The sequence below is a fragment of the Chiloscyllium plagiosum genome, chromosome 36 (genome assembly GCF_004010195.1).
Source record: "Chiloscyllium plagiosum isolate BGI_BamShark_2017 chromosome 36, ASM401019v2, whole genome shotgun sequence".
Lineage (NCBI taxonomy): Eukaryota > Metazoa > Chordata > Chondrichthyes > Orectolobiformes > Hemiscylliidae > Chiloscyllium > Chiloscyllium plagiosum.
This window is the reverse complement of record NC_057745.1, coordinates 33,224,596-33,246,487: the sequence shown is the minus strand read 5'-3', so window position 1 is coordinate 33,246,487 and position 21,892 is coordinate 33,224,596. Positions and strand designations below refer to the sequence as shown.

Below are 21,892 nucleotides of genomic sequence, written 5' to 3'. Positions count from 1 at the left end.
TAAATATAGGCCTGTTGTTTGGTAGTACAGAATTTTAAATATTGCTGCAAAGAGAGACATATTGTCAAAGCTTTTTATTTCACACATCAGGACAAACATATGAATGTCAGTAAGTTTTGAGAAGATTTGTAGCTCAGATTGAGGTTCTGAATGTAGTTTTGCTCACTGAGCTGGAAGGTTCATTTTCAGACATTTCATCACCATACTAGTAACATCTTCAGTGAGCCTCCAGACAAAGCACTGCTGTTGATTCCTGCTTTCTGTGTTTGGGTTTCTTCTGGTTGGTGATGTGATTTTCTATGGTGAAGTCATTTCCTATGACATCACCAGAGAAAATCACATCACCAACCCAAACACAAATAGAAAGCAAGAATCATTAGCAGTGCTTCGTCTGGAAGCTCACTGAAGATGTTACCTAGTATGGTGACGAAACATCCGAAAATGAACCTTGCGGCTCAGCAAGCAAACCTATATCCATATGAATGTCAACTTGTATTCCAGGCAAAAAGGATGTTGCTTTATTTGGCAAGTCATTCCTGGCCATGACTGTAGGTGTCCCAGACTCATGGGTAATTCAAAGCAAGGCTTGGGAATATTCCCTTTCTCTGCAGAGAAATGGTCCCAATGCATAATGTATGTTACTTATAGCAGTCCTCAGGGAGCCATGTTGCACAGGGGAAAAGAAAAGGAATACATGTTCAAGCCTTGCCCATTTTAAATTATCTAGGGGCTTGGAGACCCTATCATTGCTTTCTCAGCCAATCAGAGTCAATTTGTCAGTCAATCAACATATGTTTCTCCTGCTGTCTGAATTGTTTTGACAATTTGACATTCTTGCAATTGTCCTGATGAGACAAATGTCTGAACAGCATGTCTTTTCTCAGCAATATATGCATATGGGACTTTGGTCGAAATATTCCTTTCATACACCCTGCCATCATCCATTTTCATGATGACGTTTCTAATTATTTTTGTATGTGAGTAAATTCACTAGTTACTAAACCCTACAGATTGTATCCAGTATAGAAACCATTATATGTAGTTTTTGACTTGTGTAACTAAGCTTTGCAAATGTGGACCAGTTCATAATGCTACTAAACCAACAATGAAGTGTATTTCATGTGGATACATATTCAAAGAGGATTGTATTTTAAAGTGTTCATGTTAGTTACTCTGAAACAATATTCTTTGCCAATTTTTTTGGTTTGGTGCTTATAGGGGGATTTGGTTTAAGCACTAGGGTTTAACTCCCTAATTCTTTATAATGCATTTTATGGCTTGTTGATTTAAACAATTATGGTCAAAAATAGAGCCTTATGATGTTCTTCCTGGAAATCTTGACATTGAGCACTTGGCTATGTCACACTTGTTTCGAGGGGACTGAATAAAAATATGAACTAAACATGTGCAATGTTGGAAAGAAGTAATGATGGTGGGAGTTTTTATTTCAGGTGATAATGTTGATTTGAAGTAGCAACAAAGTAAAACAACTTAAATAGCAAGTTGAAAGCAGCAGGCGTCTTTTCTTTATTTCCCACTGACACAGTCCTGTAAGTGGTCAGTAATGTTTAAGCATGATTCTGTAGTCAGCAATGGCTGGCTGTCTGTCTTATGACTCTGGAGGTTTAGATACAGTGACCTAGTCAAGTATATAACAGCCAAGCCCATTCTTGTTTGCTGCATCTATGTATATTTTGCAGCTGGAATAATGAGCAGGAACCTCAACCCACTCTTTCGTTCCTCCCTAAATTGAATACTTATTCTGATTCTAGCATCTCCAGAAATAATGTTGAATGACTTAGGAACATTTAGCAATTCAGCCTATGCCATCCTGAAGTAAAATCTTTAGAACAATATTAAGAAAAAACAGGTGTATTGTATCATAACCTGTGGAACAACACGATAGCAACAAGGTTTTGTTTTGCCATTTTCTGAGCAGTAGTATCAAATTATTAGGTTATTCTAACATTTTACTTCAGTATAGGGAATAAAGTCTCAGATCAGTAAATCACCACTGTGATTTGTAATCTCTAGCCATGTGGTCACAAATCCAGCTCTGAAGACCAGAAGAGCATTTTGTCTGCCTGTCTATTTAAAAGCACTCTGCATTCAGGTTCTCAAAACTTCCTTAAAATCGGTTCTGTTTTGTTTTAGCATTCCGATCTGACAGGTCCCCCTTATCCAAGCACATCATGTTTGATGTGAAAACTGAAGCACTATGTCAAACTCTTGCTAAGGTCATTGACATGAACCTGATTTTAACATGTTTCCAAAGCAACAGCATTACCCACCATTAAACAATTTCTCAAATTATATGTTTTTTATTTGATTTATTTTCTGGCATACCAATCGGTGCTTCCACAAATAACAATAAGTACATTTCATGGGAATTCACTTGGATATCATTTGATCTGAATATCAAGTCTTGAAAGGATTTTCATTGTCTAAGCAGCCATCTTTCGAATGTATCTGATTACTCTGCAGTCAGTTTCAACTTGAAGGCAAGCATGAGTGTGATTATGTATTTTGTAAAATTTCACTTTCCGAAAATGTGATTTCTGTATTATATTTTTATATAACTGTAGATAGCCAAGGTTAATGTATTTTAGAAATTACTATTAAGGTCACAGTCTTCCTACTGAACTTCAAATTGCAGTCCAGAGCCCAGCTGCTTACAGAGTACTGTACAGAAGCTAGGTTTTAGCAGCTTATCAAAGTATTGCTCATTTCAAAAGGCATTAGGTATCTGCCAAATTTGGAGTTGACATTTCAATTGAGGAATTGTTCCCATTCCTGGCAAAATATAAAATTTATTGACCTGTTTCCCTCTAAACAGCTCTGCTATTATTTTTTCTTTAAGCCAATTTAAGAGTATAAAAATAAATTGAACATCCAATTAGGATTGGTTGAGATTGACTGTTGACATGCTGTTTGCAAGAAGTAGCTAATAGTTGATATCAATGGATCATTGAGAAGAATCAATTAAGTTGGACATTGCCTTGAGGAGAGTTGGTGAATGATTCTCAATTTCCAATAATCGATACTCTGAAAGCTACTGAAACAAACAAGGAATTTGGGCTTTGCAAGCATTCTTTTTGCATAAGACAAATATTGTATTAGTTTTTTGTGTATTTTTGCTTCTGTATAATACTTGTAAATAAACTTTTGATTTTAGTTTTAGTCTTATATTTGGTCTGGTATGGTGGCTTTACTGGCATTGAAATAGACAGTAAGAATTCCAACTAACCTCAGTCAGGACTTGCAAGTAATTGTCAGTTTTGTCGTATGTCACTTCTACCATAAACATGCAAATTTTGCTGAAAAGACTTGTGGAATTTGCTATTTTCCTGTAAGGAAATTTAAACTGCTTTTTTTTTTGATAGCATGTAAATGTACCTATTTTAATGGCAGAGTACATCTTACCTCTGACCTACCAAATGTATACTCTTCCAGCATTATTTTGTTTAGATATTATGTTTACAAACAGATTTAATTTCTGTTTGTGGCATCTTGTGCAGAAATTGGCTACTGCAGTGCCTACTGTGTTACAGTGGCTGCATTTCAAATGTATTTGCTTGTAAAAAGTGCTTTAGGATATCCTTTTGAAGGATGCTAATTAAATACAGATCTTTTTTTCACTGTTTAGTTTCTCAACTGTCTTTACACCATTTGTCAGCTTATGCCTCCAAAGTAAAGCTTTTGTAATACTTTTGCTGCCATTCTCCAGCATTAATAAGTGTTTGGATCCCCTATTACTTTTTGTATTCAGCACTTGTATAGCACTAGGTAATTCTACAGATTGGTTGCTTTTATGATAAGCATAGATGCAACGTGCAGGACCTGACTTGGAAGAACTGATGACTGTCAGGAAAGAAATGTAAACTTGAAATCGGGTAAATCTCTACCCATCTTTTAATCTGCTGTAAGTCCTGTTACCATGTCACACACAACATTCCTATAAAGTATCCTGGGCTATTTTATGTTTAAGATACTGCATGAATTCATGAAAAGTAGTAATGTAATGTTACTGAAGTAGTCATGTAAAAGCCAGATCAAATGCTCTAGAGGTAGGAATTCAAATTGCACTGTATTAGCTGGAGGAATTTAAATGAAGAATGATTATGAAAACCTGGGTTGTTTAAATTTTAAAAAGTTTATTAATCCAGGCTGGCCCAGCTATACTGTATAATACATGATGTAAATGTGCATTATCCAGACATGATTTTTATTAAAAATGTATGAATAAAATTCAAATTGGTAATGTAAAATTTTGTGATTTGCTTTAACTTAAAAGTGAACAAGATAGAGTTGACCATCAGCTTTTAAGGTAGGTCCATATAAATGATCATTCTGCCATGTGTATACAATATATTTGTGATATTAACTTATTAGCCATTTATGAAAGTGCTAATAAATTAAGTCTGGGAAGTTTACAATAGTATTTACGACACAGTCTATTTCAGTGTTTACACCTCACTTAAATCTTCCCTTGCAATAATCCCTCCCATTAAATTCTTATCTAGCTTGTTCTGAATGTTGCTACTATTCATTTCAACCATGCCTTGTGTTAGGTGGTTCCACATTCTCACTGTCTGCAGTAGTAGTAGAGGACAACAGGAAACTAATGAGCACTTGTGTGTGGAATCTCTGGAGTGCAATAAGCATTCCAAGATGTGATAATAACTAGTAACTGATGGCTGCATGATATATTGCACCTACGATTGTCATACGTTGTTAAACCTATAAAAACTACCATACACTGGTGCCCGTGAGAATTGTCACCTTGAACAAGGGCAGCATCGGCATAAGAACATCATTTAGCAGTAAATAAGTATTACGCGGTCAGTTAATAACTATAGTGGCTATAGCAGCCAAACCAGTTCCTGCACAAAGTTAAAAATCGCACAACACCAGGTTATAATCCAACCGGTTTAATTGGAAGCACACTAGCTTTCGGAGCGATGCTCCTTCGTCAGGTGATTGAGATATTTAGAATTCAGAGATCAAATAGATCAATAATAAGCTTACTGCAACAACAGGTCCAGGCAGCGGGCTGTGGAGAGGGTCGTTAGGGCCGACTGCCTGCCCCTCTTCCGCGGTTACGTTAGAGCCCGGGTGTCCTTGGAGAAGGAGCACGCGGTGTCGACCAACACCTTGGAGTTGTTCAGGGAGAGGTGGGTGCCGCAGGGAGTGGAAATAAGCACTACCGCACTTAGGTGGTAGTGTGGGGGTTAAAGGAAAAAAAAAATGAACAGGAGATTTCACACAGCATTGCCCTTTTTTGTGAAGGGCACTGCTTGTCACTGGCCACTCGGGTAAAAAAAGAGAAAAAAAATAGAAAGCAGGGAACAAGAGTTACCTATAGTTAGACTAACAAAAGACAGGAAGTAGTGTTCCACAGGGATTGATAGCAAGATTGTTGTTGGTTTCCATTGTGGCGATCACTATCCATATTCAAAGTTCCTCATTTGACATTTATACCTAAGACTTCCATGGACTAAAACATGCTTTTAACAAGGGCACTGCTTTGTTAAAATGGCTGCTGTAATCATCTGATAAGCCCATGTAACCCACGTAGAATTCCTATACGTGGAAACAGGCCATTTGGCCCAACAAGTACACGCCAACCATCCAAAGAGAATCCCACCCAGACCTGTTCCCCTAAGAGAAAGTGAGGACTGCAAGTGCTGGAAATCAGAGTTGAGAGTGTGGTGCTGGAAAAGTACAGCAGGTCAGGCAGCATCTGAGGGACAGGAGAATCACCGTTTCGGGCATACACCCTTCATCAAGAATGAGCTTTTACTACCATTGCACCCCCTTTGTCGGTGGGTTTGATGGTGAGGTTGGGGTGGGAGTGGAGGGCTGCATGTTGTGAGGGCAGGAGGTTGGACTGGGTGAGGAGGGTTGACAGGTTGAAGCGGTTGATGTCACGGTGGCAATTAGAAATGAAGAGATCGAGGGTGGGTAGCAAGCCTGGATGGGGTGTGTTGGAGGCAGGCAACGGGGTCCTTAGTGGGTGGGTGTTTTGATTGAAAAAGTGGGCCCAGAGGTGGAGGCTGCGGAAGAAATGTTCAAGGTTGTGACGTGTGCCCAACTCATTAATCCATGAGCATAGTGGGATGAAATTGAGGCCTTCGCTGAGGACTAAACATTCATCTTCAGTGAGAGGAAGATCTGGGGGATTAGTAAAGACACGGCAGGGTGGGGAGGTAGGACCTTCAATGGGGCTGGAGCTAGGTGTGGGGGTGGAGATAGTCACTTAAGTGGGCAAGATTATAAGGTCAGGAGTGATATCACTAGTGCAAGTGATACTCACCATGTGGGTGGATGTGAGGCCTATAACAGTGTCCGTGGGGGCGGAAGTTACATCACGTGATGGCAGTGACGTTGCGGACTGGTTCCCAATGATTAACGTCACTGGTGGTGGAAGTGATGTAGGCGATGGAGCCATCCGGGTCCTGGTGAGGGATATCTTTGGGGGTGGAAGTAACTGCGGCGGCAACTTGGGGGTGATTAATGGAGGTTTAAGATTAGATTACATTACATTACAGTGTGGAAAGAGGCCCTTCGGCCCAACAAGTCCACACCGACCCGCCGAAGCGCAACACACCCATACCCCTACATTTACCCCTTACCTAACACTACGGGCAATTTAGCATAGCCAATTCACCTAACCTGCACATCTTTAGACTGTGGGAGGAAACCAGAGCACCCGGAGGAAACCCACGCAGACACGGGGAGAACGTGTAAACTCCACACAGTCAGTCGCCTGAGGCCGGAGTTGAACCCGGGTCTCTGGCACTGTGAGGCAGCAGTGCTAACCACTGTGCCACCGTGCCGCCCAAAATGAAGTGGCGTGGAAGTGACGTGCAGTGTAGGATCAAGTCTGTGCTGGAGGCAGTGAATCTAACAGCGGTGGTGGATCCTGTGGTGGTCACGGAGGCAGTTATCTTCCCAGCAATCGCAGAGGTGGTTGTCTGGACAGCAATCGCGGAGGTGGTGTGGTTGGCAGTGGCTATGGTCTGTGGGGTGGTGGGGTGGAAGTGATGTCATCATTCGCTGCGGCGATTGTGGAAGGAGTGGCCGCGTGGCTAATGGCATCTGATCAGTTCCAGAAGCCAGGAGAAGGCTCTGAAATGGTCAAAGAAATCCATGTATCGAGGTAAGTATGTGAAAGTTTGTTCTTTTATGTCTGATATGGTGGGGCAGAACTGTTTGTTGAGCGTATAAAATCCTCTGAGGATGTAGAACAGCAGAGGTCTGTTGCAGGTCTCGTGGAGAGTGGCCCTGAGCTGAGGCAAGGCTGACTGCAGGTAGAGTAGGTGACAATGCATGGTTGCTAGTGTGGAGTGGAGGATCCAGAAAGAGAATCGTTGTTGAAGGCTTCATTCCTTATAAAGAGTTTATGCCTGAAATGTCGATTCTCCTGCTCCTCAGATGCTGCTTGACCAGCTGTGCTTTTCCAGACCTATTCCCTTACCCTATTACTCTACATTTACTTCAGACTACGCATCTCTGAACACTATGGGCAATTTGGCATGGCAAATTTACCTAATCTGCAGATCTTCGGTTTGTGGGAGGAAACCCACTCAGATACAGGGAGAATGTGCAAGCTCCACACAGACAGTCACCCAAGGCTGGAATCAAACCTGGGTCCCTGGCATTCTGAGGCAGCAGTGCTAACCACTGAGCCACCATGCCACCCTCTATATCAGGGGTGGGCAATTAATTTTTTCAAGGGGCCACATGAGAAAACTGAGTTGTGTTGGAGGACAGAACCAACAATAAGTTGAACATAATTCTGTTCAGTATTCATTTTCTCCCATTGTAAAAAATGCTAAATTATATCATTTTGCACTGAAACTTATAATCAAAAGAATAAGGATATTCTGTTACAATAAAGATATGAAATTGTGGAGTAGGTCAAATATAGAAGAAATAAACAGTAAAAACAATAATTTCAGTATTTCATTTTATTTTTAACATGTTAATCTCACAAACCAATAATGAAAAGTTGTTTCATTATTGTTCAGTATTACAAACATCAAACAAATCTATACAAAAAGCAATAAGTGCTTTTGATGTTTTTCAGTTCATTTCTGCTTGAATGTCTAAGTGGATATGTGAAGGACAGCTGAGAGGTGATCATCAGTGATAGAGGATCTGTATTTGGATTTGTTGAACTTCATCACTGAGAACGTCTGTTCGCCTATATAGGTAGATCCAAAGAGGACTAGAATCTTCTGAGCATGCCTCCTCATGTGTGGAAAGTTCTCTTCTTTGAGGGAAGAGTAAAAATCAAGCAGTGAGACTGACCTAAGTACTCTGCCAGAAGTGTGTTAGACTGCAGGTCAATGAGTTCAAGCTGAACATCACTAGGTGCATTCTCCACATTGCATGTAAATGGGGGAAAAAATCATGTGCATTTCATTCTCAACCTTTTTAAAGTCTTGAAATTGCCTTGAAAATTCACCATGCAGTGCTTCTAACATAGATGAGTACCTGTGGAGGTGATCAACTGAAGGTGCGGCTTCCTTCAGTGTTGGCAAGTGGGTGAGAATGTACATTTGGCTTGAGAGAAGCTGCAAATTTCTCATAAAAGCCCTCACCAAGTTGTACATTTCATGCACAAAAAGGCCCCTTCACTGCAGTTTCACATTTAGTTCATTCATAAGTGCAGTCACATCAACAGCAACACCAAGGTCTGCAATCCAGTCTGCATCTGAAAGCTGTGGAATGCCATTCCCCCTCTTCACACAGAAATCTTGAATCTCTTCTCTCAGGTCCCATACAGTTTTCAGCATTTTGCCCAGGATGAGCCACCTGACACCTGTGTTGAGTCACATACGTCGCAGCTCTCATCCAAAGCCAAGGAATAAAAGTCAAAGTTGATCGCTCTGTGCTGCAGCTGAAGCTCCAGATTTCTTGCGATGTCCCCAATCCTTCTCGTTACAGTACGTCGGGAGAGGGGCATGTTCTCAAATGCTTCCTTTTTCTCCAGGCATATTAGTTCTGCAGAGTCCAACAAGCACTCCTTAATAAACTCTCCAGCAGAAAACGGTTTACTGTTTCTGGCGATTTTGTGGGATATGACGTAACTTGTCTTGGCGTGAGCTGACATTTTGAGGGCAGCCAGCAAGCATCACTTTTAATTGTTCACGCACGCACATATACGTGCATGTGCATCCATACATAAATAAAAAAATCAACCTTTTCAAAACAAAAGCAACACAGTTATATTGCATGCATGGTGTAAATACTTTTTCATTTATGTTCTAATTTAAGATTGACCTCATGCGGGCCGGACTGGAACGACCAAAGGGCCGGATATGGCCTGCGGGCCGTAAAATGCCCAGCTCTGCTCTATTCATAGAATATAAAAAGACAGCTACAGTAGAAATGCCATTATAATCAAGAGGCACTGAAACTCTGAAGTGTCAAGAAATTTGCATTTCTTGTTCTACTCACACTTGCATGATTACTGCACCCGTTAAGAGATGAAAGGTGTCTACAACTACAGCCTGGAATGAAATAGTGACAGACACTAGAATCCACAAAGGGATGGTATGTCAACAACAGCCTTAAAGCAAAGAGTTCAGGTCCGCGTGATATTGAGGGCCACAGGGAATGTACTGTGAACAATGGTCTGTTTAAAGGTGAGAAGTGGAGGCAAAGTGAAGGTCTTGACAAGGTGCTCATACTCATCGATAATGTGTTGCAGGCTGCAGAGAACACTGCATAGTGTCTCTGATCCCGGGAAGTACTGGACAATGAAGCGTACCCTATTGGTTGCATCCCGTTTCTGTCTCCTGAGGATTCATTAGGGTTTCTTGCTGTGGCACATCAGAACTGGTGATTGGTGAGTTGAGCATCATAAGAAAGTGAGGGCTGCAGATGCTGGAGATCAGAGCTGAAAATGTGTTGCTGGAAAAGCGCAGCAGGTCAGGCAGCATCCAAGGAACAGGAGAATCGACGTTTCGGGCATAAGCCCTTCTCCAGGCTCTCCTGAAGAAGGGCTTATGCCCGAAACGTCGATTCTCCTGTTCCTTGGATCCTGCCTGACCTGCTGCGCTTTTCCAGCAACACATTTTCAGCTCAGAGTTGAGCATCATACACCAGCATTCCCCACAATGATGGCATCGCTGCAACAGATTCAGTCCTCAATACCAATAACTGCCGAGCACCGTGCTACAACTCATCTGCTTCATTCTCGACCACAAAGTTTTCACCTTTGACAACCAGTTCTTCATCCAGACACATGTAACAGCAATGGGGACCAGATTTGCAGCCCAATATGCCAAACATTTTCATACACAGGTTTCGAGCAAGACTTCTTTGCTGCACAGGACCTCTAACCAGCACAATACACCAGATATATTGACGGCATTTTCTTCCTCTGAACCCATGGCAAAGAATCACTAAAACAACTATACTGTGATATATCAACAAGTTTTATCCCACCACCAGACTTATCATGGACTACTCTTCAGTATCTGTCTCATTCTTGGACACTGACATCTCCATCAAGGATGGGCACCTCAGTACCTTACTCTACCGCAAACCCATGGATAACCTCATGATGCTACACTTCTCTAACTTCCACTTAAAACATAATAAACACAGGATACACAGGATCTATTCAGATGAGGAAGAACGCGATGGACACCTGAAAGTGCTCAAGGATGCCCTCATAAGAACAAGGTATCATGCTCAACTCATTGATCGCCACTTTCAATGTGCCACAGCTAGAAACCATAATGACCTACTCAGGAGACAGAGACGGGATGCAACCATAGGATAACGTTTGTTGCCCAGTACTTCCCAGGAGCAGAGAAACTGGACCATGTTCTTTGCAGTCTGCAACACATTATCGATGAGGTTGAGCACCTCGACAAGACCTTCCCTACACCTCCACTCCTCACCTTTTAAACAACCACCAAACCTTAAACAGACCATTGTTTGCAGCAAACTGCCTAGCTTTCAGGACAACATCAACCACAATACTGTACAACCCTGTCATGGCAACCACTGCAAGATGTGTCAGAGTATTGACATGGATACCACCATTACACGTGTAGACAACACCCAACATGTATGCAGCAGGTACTCATGTGGCTCAGCCAACGTTGTCTATCTCATACACTGCAAGCAAGGATGCCCCTAGGCATGCTACATTGGTGAGACAAAGCAGACACTATGACAATGGATGAATGGATATGACACACACACACACATCTATAGGATGAATTTGCTTTTGCAGAATTTTATTTCCAGAGAATATGTAACATGAAATGTAAATTTTGGCTGTGAAATAGATACCTGAGTTGATTGTTGTTTTGACAACAATTCAAATTTGACCAATCAGTTTAAATTATGCCCCAGATACTAAAACCCAATCAAGATTGAACTTATTGTTTTGCCAACATTGAACCAATGAAACAAACTGATGTTGGGGATGTAAAAAAGGCAAGCATTTTGAAAGTCAAATGAAGCAACTGCCATTGAGAGACAGAGACCCAAGACATTGAAACACTCTCTATGAAAGGTACCTATTCATATGAATCATCTTCACAGTAAGAAGAAAGAAGATGCCCCAGGGAGATCTTCAGCCAAAAGAAGAAAGACACTGAAGACAACAGCCGTTGTATGGTTTTGAAATTAAGTTAATGTAATTTTAATAAGTATTTTATTGAAACAGAATATTGTTATTGAGTTGGAGGCAAGTAATAAACAGTTAAGAGATGGGGGGCTTAGAGTTATGAATAATTGTTTTATGTTCACTTTTTTGAGTTAAAGAATATATTGATATTATTTTCTTTAAATAATGAAATTTGGGAGTTCTCTGTCACTCATATTTTAACAGATTAGGAGGCGACGTGAGCTTTTTAGTTTAATTAACAGAGGGGCTCACCACCACGTGTAACTACATCATTTCAGTTGCATGACACTAATCTTTTGCTATAAGTTCTGTGTCTTATAATCCTGCTGTTTTGCTACCTGATGAAGGAGTAGTGGTCCAAAAGCTAATGCTTCCAAATAAACCTGTTGGACTATAATCTGGTGTTATGTGACTTTTAACTTAAAGCAAAGAGAGAAAGCAGCATGCCCTGATAACCGTGAACTTTGCAACATCTCTTGCAGGACTTGTTGCTCTTGCAAGTAGTTGGACCATTCCATTTCACCTGCTCCTCACAGAGAAGTTTGCTAAAGCAAACACATTTGACCACAAGTCCATCAGGCCGTGATGAGCAAGTAATGTTTTCAGGACCCTGCAGGAAAAGGAGAGGATGGATCCTGTCATCCCTAAGCAGACTGTCAAAGCTTTTTGACAGAAAGCCTCAGTGCCCGAAATTTGCAACAAGCACCTAGATGTAACTTGACTGGTGGCGAGAAGGGTACCCCGTCTGCTCCTTCAGGCTTGCTGAGATTCTGTGCAACATCACATGCTGCCCTCAACAGCTGCGAGGTGCAAGTGACTGTCATGCATCTATTTCTGGAATGTACCTTTCAAAGAAGTCTTGGAGAGAGTTGCAATGCTTTTTGTCAAGATTCACCCTGAGCAGTTTTGTGACACAGGACTCTATGTTCTTTAGTCTGTTCCCTGGGGCACACATCAAGATAAACATCAACTGCGCCTGAAGCACCATCAACTCGGTGAAAGATGCTCTTTCATCTTTGGACAAAGCTTGTTTGTCCTCCAGTGTAAAGAATTGCTCTCAACCAAATGTTGTAGACTGGCACATTTCAAGGTCGAGGACTATGTGTGAAGAGACACATTGAAGCTTTGAGCAACTGCTGCCAAGGCACAGTGGGAAAAACCACCACCTAAAGTCTTTCTGCCAAAGTACAATAGGGGTCCATTCAGTTGTCAGACCCCCCTCTTTGCCTCACAATGCAAATATTTTCTTCCTGCATGAATTAAAAATGTCCTTGTTATTGCAACTGCACGATAGCTCTGTAGGATATAAAATTACAATCTATTGTTTGTGTTTCTATTCCTCAATAGAAAGATTCTACAGAACAGAATAAGAAACTTTTTGTAGTAGTTATAACTCTTTTATGAACGATGCATATTTTTGCAATAATAACAAATCTCTTGCTCTCTAGTTCTCAAGCTCAAAACCTAGCTGATGAAAAGTAAGTTGGAACAACAACAACCATTCACTGAGAGCTCCAGGACACTGCAACTTTGCCAGTACAGAGGAAACAAGGAGCTTTTTATATCAGGCTGAATGACGTGAAACCCACGGAGAGTCTCCGAGTTTTTCCTATCATCTATCACGGAGGTCTTAGATAACAGTGAGTGGGAGAATCTGGACAAACCTCTCTCTCTGGAAGAGCTAGAGTTTGCTTCTGGCCAGTAGCATGTGTGAATCTATCTACAAACAGGAGGAGCACTGGGAGAATGTAAAGAATTGGCAACCAATCTCACTGCTGAATGTTGAACACAAACGTTTGTCTGAGGCTATCACTCACAGGTCAAGTCTGCTCTGGGGTCTCCCATCCTGACCAGATGTATGTGTAAACCATGGGGTACTGTGTGCAGTTTTGGCTCCTCACCAAGGAGGATGTGCTGGCTATGGAGGAAATGGAACATAGGTTTACCAGACTGAATCCTGGGATAGCAGGACTGACCAATGAAGAGAGATTGGATCGGGTAGGACAGTATTTACTGAAGTTTTGAAGAATGAGGGAGATCACAATAAATGTGGAGTTGAGGACAATGCAGAATGATGATGCAGGTTACAGTGGGACATAGATAAGCTGCAGAGCTGGGCTGAGAGGTGGCAAATGGAGTTTAATGCTGAAAAGTATGAGGTAGTTCACTTTGGAAGGAGCAACAGGAATAAAGAGTACTAGGTTAATAGTAAGATTCTTGGTAGTATAGATGAGCAGAGAGATATTGGTGTCCATGTACATAGATTCCTGAAAGTTGCCACCCAGGTTGATAGGATTGTTAAGAAGGCGTACGGTGTGTTAGCTTTTATTGGTAAAGAGTTTGAGTTTCGAAGCCACAAGGTCATGCTGCAGCTGTACTAAACTCTGGTTCGGCCACACTTGGAGCATTGCGTACAGTTCTGGTCACCGCATTATAGGAAGGGCGTGGAAGCTTTGAAAAGGGTTTAGAGGAGGTTTACTAGGATGTTGCCTGGTATGGAGGGGAGGTCTTTTGAGGAAAGGCTGAGGGGCTTGAGGCTGTTTTCGTTAGAGAGAAGAAGGTTGAGAGGTGACTTAATTGAGACATAAGATAATCAGAGGACTAGATAGGGTGGACAGTGAGAGTCTTTTTCCTCAGATGGTGATAGCTAGCACAAGGGAACATAACTTTAAGTTGCAGGATGATAGATATCGGACAGAGGTCAGAGGAAGTTTCTTTACTCAGAGATTAGTAAGGGCATGGAACGCATTGCCTGCAACAGTAGTAGACATGCCAGCTTTAAGGGCACTTAAATGGTCATTGGACCAGGAGAAAGCCTTTAGCAGGATATTGCATACCTACATGAAGGATGTGCTCTCTAAAATGGGCTTTGGGCAGGAAATCTACAATTACATCCGACTATTCTACACTGCCATCAGTCAGGCAGTCTCAATCGGTGGGAATGAGAAAGCTTCCCGATCAGATCCGGAGTCAGGCAGGGCTACTCACTTTCTCCTGCCTTGTTTGTGTGTTGTATAAAGTCTTTTGCTGAGACTATCAGGAAGGATGCGAGCCTGAGAGGGTAAGGCTTGCAGCTCAAAGCCTCCTTCTACACGGATGATATAGCTGTTTTCTGCTGGGACCCACTGTCTGTGCTCTGACTCATGAGCATGTGCAACCAGTTTGAACTGGCCTCTGGAGTCAAGGTAAATTGAGGCAAGAGCGAGGCCATGTTCTTTGAGAACTGGGCTGACTGATCCTTTCTTCCTTTCGCCATCAGGTCATGTTGCCTGAATGTGCTTCATTTCGGGTTCAGAAGGGTTGGGTCCATGTGCTATAACTTAGCAGGAGCATATCACTGAGGTAATGCAGGAACTGGCTGTGTGGGAGTGCTGCACCATCTCCACGGCAGATGTAAACCTGGTCACCACGTTTTAGTATATGTAGCCTGGCTCTGGCCCATTTCCCTGTGCTACAGAGGTCACCCAAACCAGCTTCTACTTCACCTGACGTCAAAACTGGATCGTTCCCACAGGGAAGCTATACACAAATCTCTGGATAGAGGCAGGAAGAATGTAACCAAGGTTATCCTCAACCTGACTGTCACTCTGATGTGCGTAGACCCTCAGTACACAAACACCAAGTGTCACTATGTGATCAGGTTCTACCTGTCTCCAGTGTTATAAACCATGTGCCTGGTCACATTGCTGCAAATGCTCTAAGCAGTTGGACTGTACTGTACGGTACCAAATGTGATACTGTTACTTTATTTTCTGTAATGACCAACTTGAACTGTTTATAGTGTATTTGTAGATAATTTGCGAATAAAGTTTTTTGTCAAACTAAAAGATCAGAGATCACTCAAGGTAGGTTGGACTTTGGTCTTTGCAATCCTGCATCTTCTTATTTTTCTCAGGTTTAATAAGTAATAAAATGCTGCTTTCTTTCACTTCTGCAAATCTTACAACTGCCTGACTTTCATTTTTCATCTGATCAACTGAGTTTAATTGAAGTGTGATAACTACATGTGGAAAGGATATAACAGTATTTGTTGCTGTTGACCGTGGCGGTAAAACGAGGAGAGTAAATCACCCCACCTCACCTGGAAATATCACGATTTAGCTCAACAATTTGGTAAAAGTATCAAAAATGATTTATAAAATGCTCATATCAGATGATGTTGTTGTACCTGCCACACAGTGTGTTTTAACGCATATCTAGCAAAGAAACGGTGAGTCGGCTCTTAATAGTAATAAATAATAATATTTGTGAGAAGATTTGTAGCTCGGGTGCTCGTTGTTGTGGTTCTGTTCGCCGAGCTGGGAATTTGTGTTGCAGACGTTTCGTCCCCTGTCTAGGTGACATCCTCAGTGTTTGGTAGCGTCCTGTGAAGCGCTTCTGTGATGTGTCATCTGCATGTATGGCTACTAAGGATAGCTGGTCGTGTCGTTTCGTGGCTAGTTGGTGTTCACGGATGCGGATCCGCATCCATGAACACCAACTAGCCACGAAACGACACGACCAGCTATCCTTAGTAGCCACACACGTAGATCAACATGAATTCGACTGGGACAACACTACTATTATAGGACAAGCCAAACAGAGAACAGCCAGGGAATTCCTAGAGGCATGGCACTCATCCACAGATTCAATCAATAAGCACATCGACCTGGACCCAATATACCGACCACTGCAACGGACAGCTGGAACTGACAACCAGAAGCGGCAAATTCAAACCACTATAAATGCCAGAGGAAACATCACAGAAGCGCTTCACAGGAGGCTACCAAACACTGAGGATGTCACCTAGACAGGGGACGAAACGTCTGCAACACAAATTCCCAGCTCGGCGAACAGAACCACAACAATAATATTTATTTATTTAACAGAATTAATACTATAATAACAAAATACACTGCAATATAACAATTTACCTTACAAATCTAATCAACTATCTTGTGCTTCAAATTAACTCTGGATGATCATATACCATCACAGTAGATCTTGATCCACGTGGTGATGATCATCTGGTCTTCTTCTCCCAGTGGTCCTGGGGTGTCTTCTCTTCACGGTGGTTGGTCTTGAGTTAACATTCCTGAGGGTGGTGTTTTGGTGATTCTTGTACTTAGAAGTCTTCGTGCCCTTTTGGGAGGATCTTCGATTGAGTTAAAATCACACAACATCAGGTTACAGTCCAACAGGTTTATTTGGAAGTACAAGCTTTTGGAGTGCTGCTGCTTCGTTAGGTAGCTAGTGGGGAAGGTTCATAGGACACAGAATGTACAGTAAAAGATCAAAGTGTCATTCAACTGAGGTGACGTATTCAACAAACCAAGATTACTGTTGAAGTGGGAGATGGCACGGGGCAAGGTGACACTAGGCACACGGACATACAAGATGGCCGCTGAGCCATCAATTGGCCACTTGACACATAAGATGGCCGCCAGACCACAATATGGAGAGAGACAGCAGAGCAAATACAGACACTGCCTGAGGCCACCAGAATGCCAGCACAATGCATTCACAACCTAGTTGTTTAGTTTAAGACGGATGGGGGAGAGAATACGCACAAGTAACGTACACTGCCCGCCTAAGTGCCTGGGTCCAGCCAACACTTTAAGAAAGGGCTCAATCTGGTGAAAGTATGATGTTTCTACTTGAAGGGTGATAAACTAGGGGCCACAGACAATCACTAATGAACCCAATAGGGAAGTTGGGAGAAACCTGTTTACCCAGGGAGTGGAGAGAATGTGCAACTCGCCACCGCTGAAGCTGGGTAGAAGGAGGGACTCAGGGTGCAGGAGAGAATATGTTAACAGTCTCGAGAGGGTGAGGCATGAACTGTTTGGGCCGAGTGGCCTGTTTCCGTGATGTAATATTTAGAAAACTGCATGGCGCATGGAACTAATGGAAAGTAAATTCAATCCGGAAGTGTGATTGTGCCGATATTATAGAAATACAGAATGGATTGAATAGCAGAATTTCGTGTTAAAAATACCGCGGAGTGTTCTGGTGTCTGGTTGGACTTTGTATCTTGTCAATTGACCAGCTCCATCTGGGCGGTGAATCTCTATCTGACTCTGGTATTGGTTCAGCTGTGTGCTAAACATGGGCAAGGAGGCGCCCTCCCAGTCATCCTGTCAGCCTGTCTACTCGAAACATGTCCTTCCTGAAAGTGGGAGCACATTCCGATTTTCCGATCCAGAACCTCCCGTTCGGTGTGTTTTCCACTCCGGATAACGTAAGTTACTTCACGCAAAGGGGCGGGGGAAGGGGATGAGTTTTGGAAGGAGCGGTATCAGTTTCAGTTTGAAGTGGATACGTGGCCTAGAAACTCAAAGTGACAGGGAACCTCAGCAGCTACTGTCTCGGATTCCAAACATCAACTCTGTTTCTGTCTCTTCATAGAGATGCTGAGCTTGCCAGTACAGTACTCCCTGTTTAAGATCTCCAACACAGAGTCGCTTATGCAGTATTTTGCATTAGTGTTGACGTCTGGACTGTGAACCACATACGCAGTACAGCACTGCTTTCTAATGTAATTTTTTTCCCGTGACACTGAGCAGTAAAAATTCTCAGAAGGTGCCTGGATTACACCCCAGTGTTTTTGTCACTTTCTAATCAGTGTGTTTAGTTTGGGGATATATTTGATGAAGTGTCTACCATAATATGCAGTTTCCTCAACAGTGTTTACATAGCGCCTTTCAGTCTCAGCACAGTCCGGAGTGAAATATTTCCCAAAGGTACTCATTGTAGCAATGTCTCATTGTATTAGTCAGAACATTCCTCAGGCACAGCAATGAGGTAAATGATCATGTGTTTTTAATGATATTGATTTCAGGATAAATATTGAGCAGAAAATCAGGGAAAACTTCATTGTATGAGATTCCATGTCGTATGTAATCTTTGGATGTCCACTTGAGAGGACAAATAATGCCTTGATTTAACATCCAACGCAAAAACGGGGCCAAATGACAGTTCACCTCTGTACTATGTGGGAGGTGTAGGCCTAGGAGAGAGAATACTGCAAAGCTTATCCAGCGTAGACCCTCTGGTTTACAGATCCATAGCCAGTGTCATCATGGTACAATAGACTTCCTTTGGACGTGACACGGAGGGGTTGAGCAAGGATAAGGCTAGGTTATGGAGAGGGTGAACATGCACTCAAGGGAAAGCTACATAACTGCAGACAATATATCGTGAGCATGTTCTAACCAGTGAAGAAAAATCTCAGTGTCTGTTTTCGAGAAGATGCAAAACAGGTCCACTGCAGGAACCTGATGTTCAAAATGCGATAACAATTGGCCAGAGATTTCACAAGATTGTAAATAAACCATAATCAGTATCAGAAACATGCGAAAAACAGTTTAGCAATGTGGTCAAAAGAGCGTGTTTGAAGAAATTTACATTATTTAAAGAATGATACAATTGCATAGATCAAGGGCATCCACTTGTCAGTTAAGTCAAGGGTCACAGTCAAGCAGTGTCATGAACCAGCAGTTCCTGCCAACACTACACTGACCTTCACCGGCCCTGGATCAGAGACCTCTATCAGCAGAGTTATGATGACCTTGGATTGCAATCAGGAGACAAATTTCTTCACCAATCATTGTCAGAAAAGTCAACAAGATCTTTAAAATTATAGGAAATAAAGACTACTGCTGAAAATATGTTAATGATTTACAACTTTTATGTGAAATGTGGCTCAAGTAAAGCCAGGAATGACCGCTCTGTATTTGTCTACCTTGCTTTGAGACAGAGAAAATGGGGGCATGGGGCTCAGAGTATTGGCTAAAGAAACAATCATGGCTAGAATGACAGTTGAGAAGATCACGTCAGTTCACACAAATTGAACCAAGGAATTAAAAAAAAGGGGAAATCACACTGCCAATAGTATTCAATAGACCGCCAAACAGTTAGAGGGACAGAAAAAAGCAAATCTGTCAGCAAATTGCTGAGAAGTGATGATGCAATTGGACAGTAACAGTGGGGCCGATGGGGCTAATATTCCACCTGAAAATTAACCGGGAATATTTCAGTGGAGCAGATACAGAGAATGCAGAACACCAGAGACCATGCAATCAGGAAAAATATTTTATGTCAGAAGATAACAAGGCCAGGAAGAAAGGGATTTAGTTTTAGGAAATGAAGCTGGGTAGATAGAAGAGATATTGGAAGGGGAATATAATGATGGTCACTATCACAATTCAGTTGATTTGAAATAGTTACAGAAAAGTGCACAGTAGACCAAAAACAATGTTACTAAACTGAGATGTGATTGACAAAAGTAGCCAGGAAACAATTGTAGGTGTTGTAGATAATTTATATTTAAAAAAATTCATTAAGTGGGCAATGGGTGTAATGATGATATATTTCCAAATCAAGATAGTGAGTGGCTTGGAGGGGAACTTGCAGGTGATCGTATTTCTACTATATCTGTGCTCTTTTCCTTCTAGATGGAAGTGGTTGTGGGTTTGGAAGGTGCTTTGGTGAATTTCTTCAGTGTATCTTGTAAATAGTACACACTGCTGCAGCTGAGCTTTGGTGGTGGAGGGCGTGGATGCTTGTTAATGTGTTGCCAATCAAATGGGCTGCTTTGCCCTGGATTGTATCAAGCTTCTTGAGTGTCCATGGAGCTGCATTCATCCAGGAAAGTGGAAAATGTTCCATCACACTCCTAACTATTCCTTGGGGAGTCAGGAGGTGATTTACTTGCTGCAGTATTCCCAGCCTTTTGTCCTTGGAGCTACTGTATTTATATGGCGAGTGTAGTTGAGTTTCTGGTCAATGGTAACCTCCAGGATGTAGATGGTGTGGGATTCAATGGTGGTAGCACTAAATGTCAAGGGCAGTGGTTCGATCATATCTTATTGGAGATCAATGAGTAGTGAAAACAGTGAGCAGTGGGAAGAATTCAAGTAGAAAGAGAGTGCTCAAAACAAATGTAATCACAGAAAGAATAAGGAAAGGTTTTCAGATATTAAAGAGCATGTAGAATAGGACAAGGTTCAAAAAGGGGAAGCTCGTCCCTGTACTGCAGAAAATCTAGAGCAGTATAAAACATGCAGGGTGAAATTTGCAATCACATTAGGAAAACAAAGAGGTTGCATGAAAAGATATTGGCAAGCAAACTAAAAAGAAAATTCAAAAATACATGAACAGCAGAACGATAACCCTTAAGGAAAGACCAAAAGTACAAAGTTAGAAGATGTAGGCATGTTTATTTCAACATGTGCAGAAGCTCTGTGGTTGTCAGTCATTAGCTCAAATGTATTCATGGGAGAAGAGGTGAGATATTGTCTTATACTGAGAGACTTTCTAGGCTGAATGAGAATAATAAACTGGGGAAAAAAGTAAATATTTGCAGAAAAGTGGGCAGAACGATTAAAACCAGAGCAGGATGTAAATGTTGTGGGGGGCATCACATAAAGGAAGCATGTTGAGTGTGGGGAAACACTGCTCTAACTGCAAGAAACTGTATGTGTTTAGGTGGAAAGAAGCAAAGGAAGCCCACAGGGAGAGTCAGATGCTGAAGATACGTCAGACAATGTTTCTTATGTATCTTTCAATAGGTTGCCGTTGTCAGGTGTAAAGGTACTTATCGTTTATGACTGTTAGAATGATGACTGCAGAAGAACAGCATCAAGTGAACGTGATGTATCAGATAGGTACTGGTACTTTGTACAACATCATGAGTTTCAAGGAGATGTGTGAAATGACTCAAGATAGTACTTTCTGAGCAGGAATATTGGACTGTGAGCAAGAGTTTCTGGGTTCCACTCTGTTTATTTCTAAGTTATTGTGGGCTATCTGTGTTGCTACTGACCAGCTCAGCATGGGGACCCTCATGAATAGTTAACTAGCCTCTCTGTGACTGTGTGAAATGTTCAGCTACCGACATTTGAATAATTGAGGATAGTAGAAATGACAATACTGTACACAGACAGATCATACTCTCAGTTGTATCTGTTCCAGAGCTAGTCCTCAAAATGGAACTTTCTACCTGCTTTGAGTATGTATCTAGTTTCATTTTGGTTATCTCTGCTTTCATTTTTCCTTTCAGCCAACCCATAGAATCGGTGTTGCTATTGGAGACCAGATCTTAGATCTCAATGTTGTTAAACATTTCTTCACTGGCTCAGCTCTCTCTAAACATCAACATGTCTTCAGCCAGGTAAGGTGTACCACGAGCTGGAATTAGTGGCTAGTCTTCTGTGAAGTAATTTCTACTCCCTTCAAGCCCATATAAAGGCT

At 41.8% G+C, this 21,892-nt stretch overlaps 1 protein-coding gene across 1 annotated transcript in view; it reads left to right on the top strand.

The window, feature by feature from the left end:
• Positions 1-17,754: 17,754 nt before the first annotated feature.
• The window catches only part of fah (fumarylacetoacetate hydrolase (fumarylacetoacetase)), a 56,474-nt gene continuing 52,336 nt past the window's right edge, over positions 17,755-21,892 (top strand). Inside the window, exons 1-2 of the mRNA XM_043677625.1 lie at positions 17,755-17,879; positions 21,702-21,812. Coding sequence (XP_043533560.1) covers positions 17,799-17,879; positions 21,702-21,812 — 192 coding nt within the window. The 5' untranslated portion in view covers positions 17,755-17,798. The remainder of the gene's footprint in view (positions 17,880-21,701; positions 21,813-21,892) is intronic.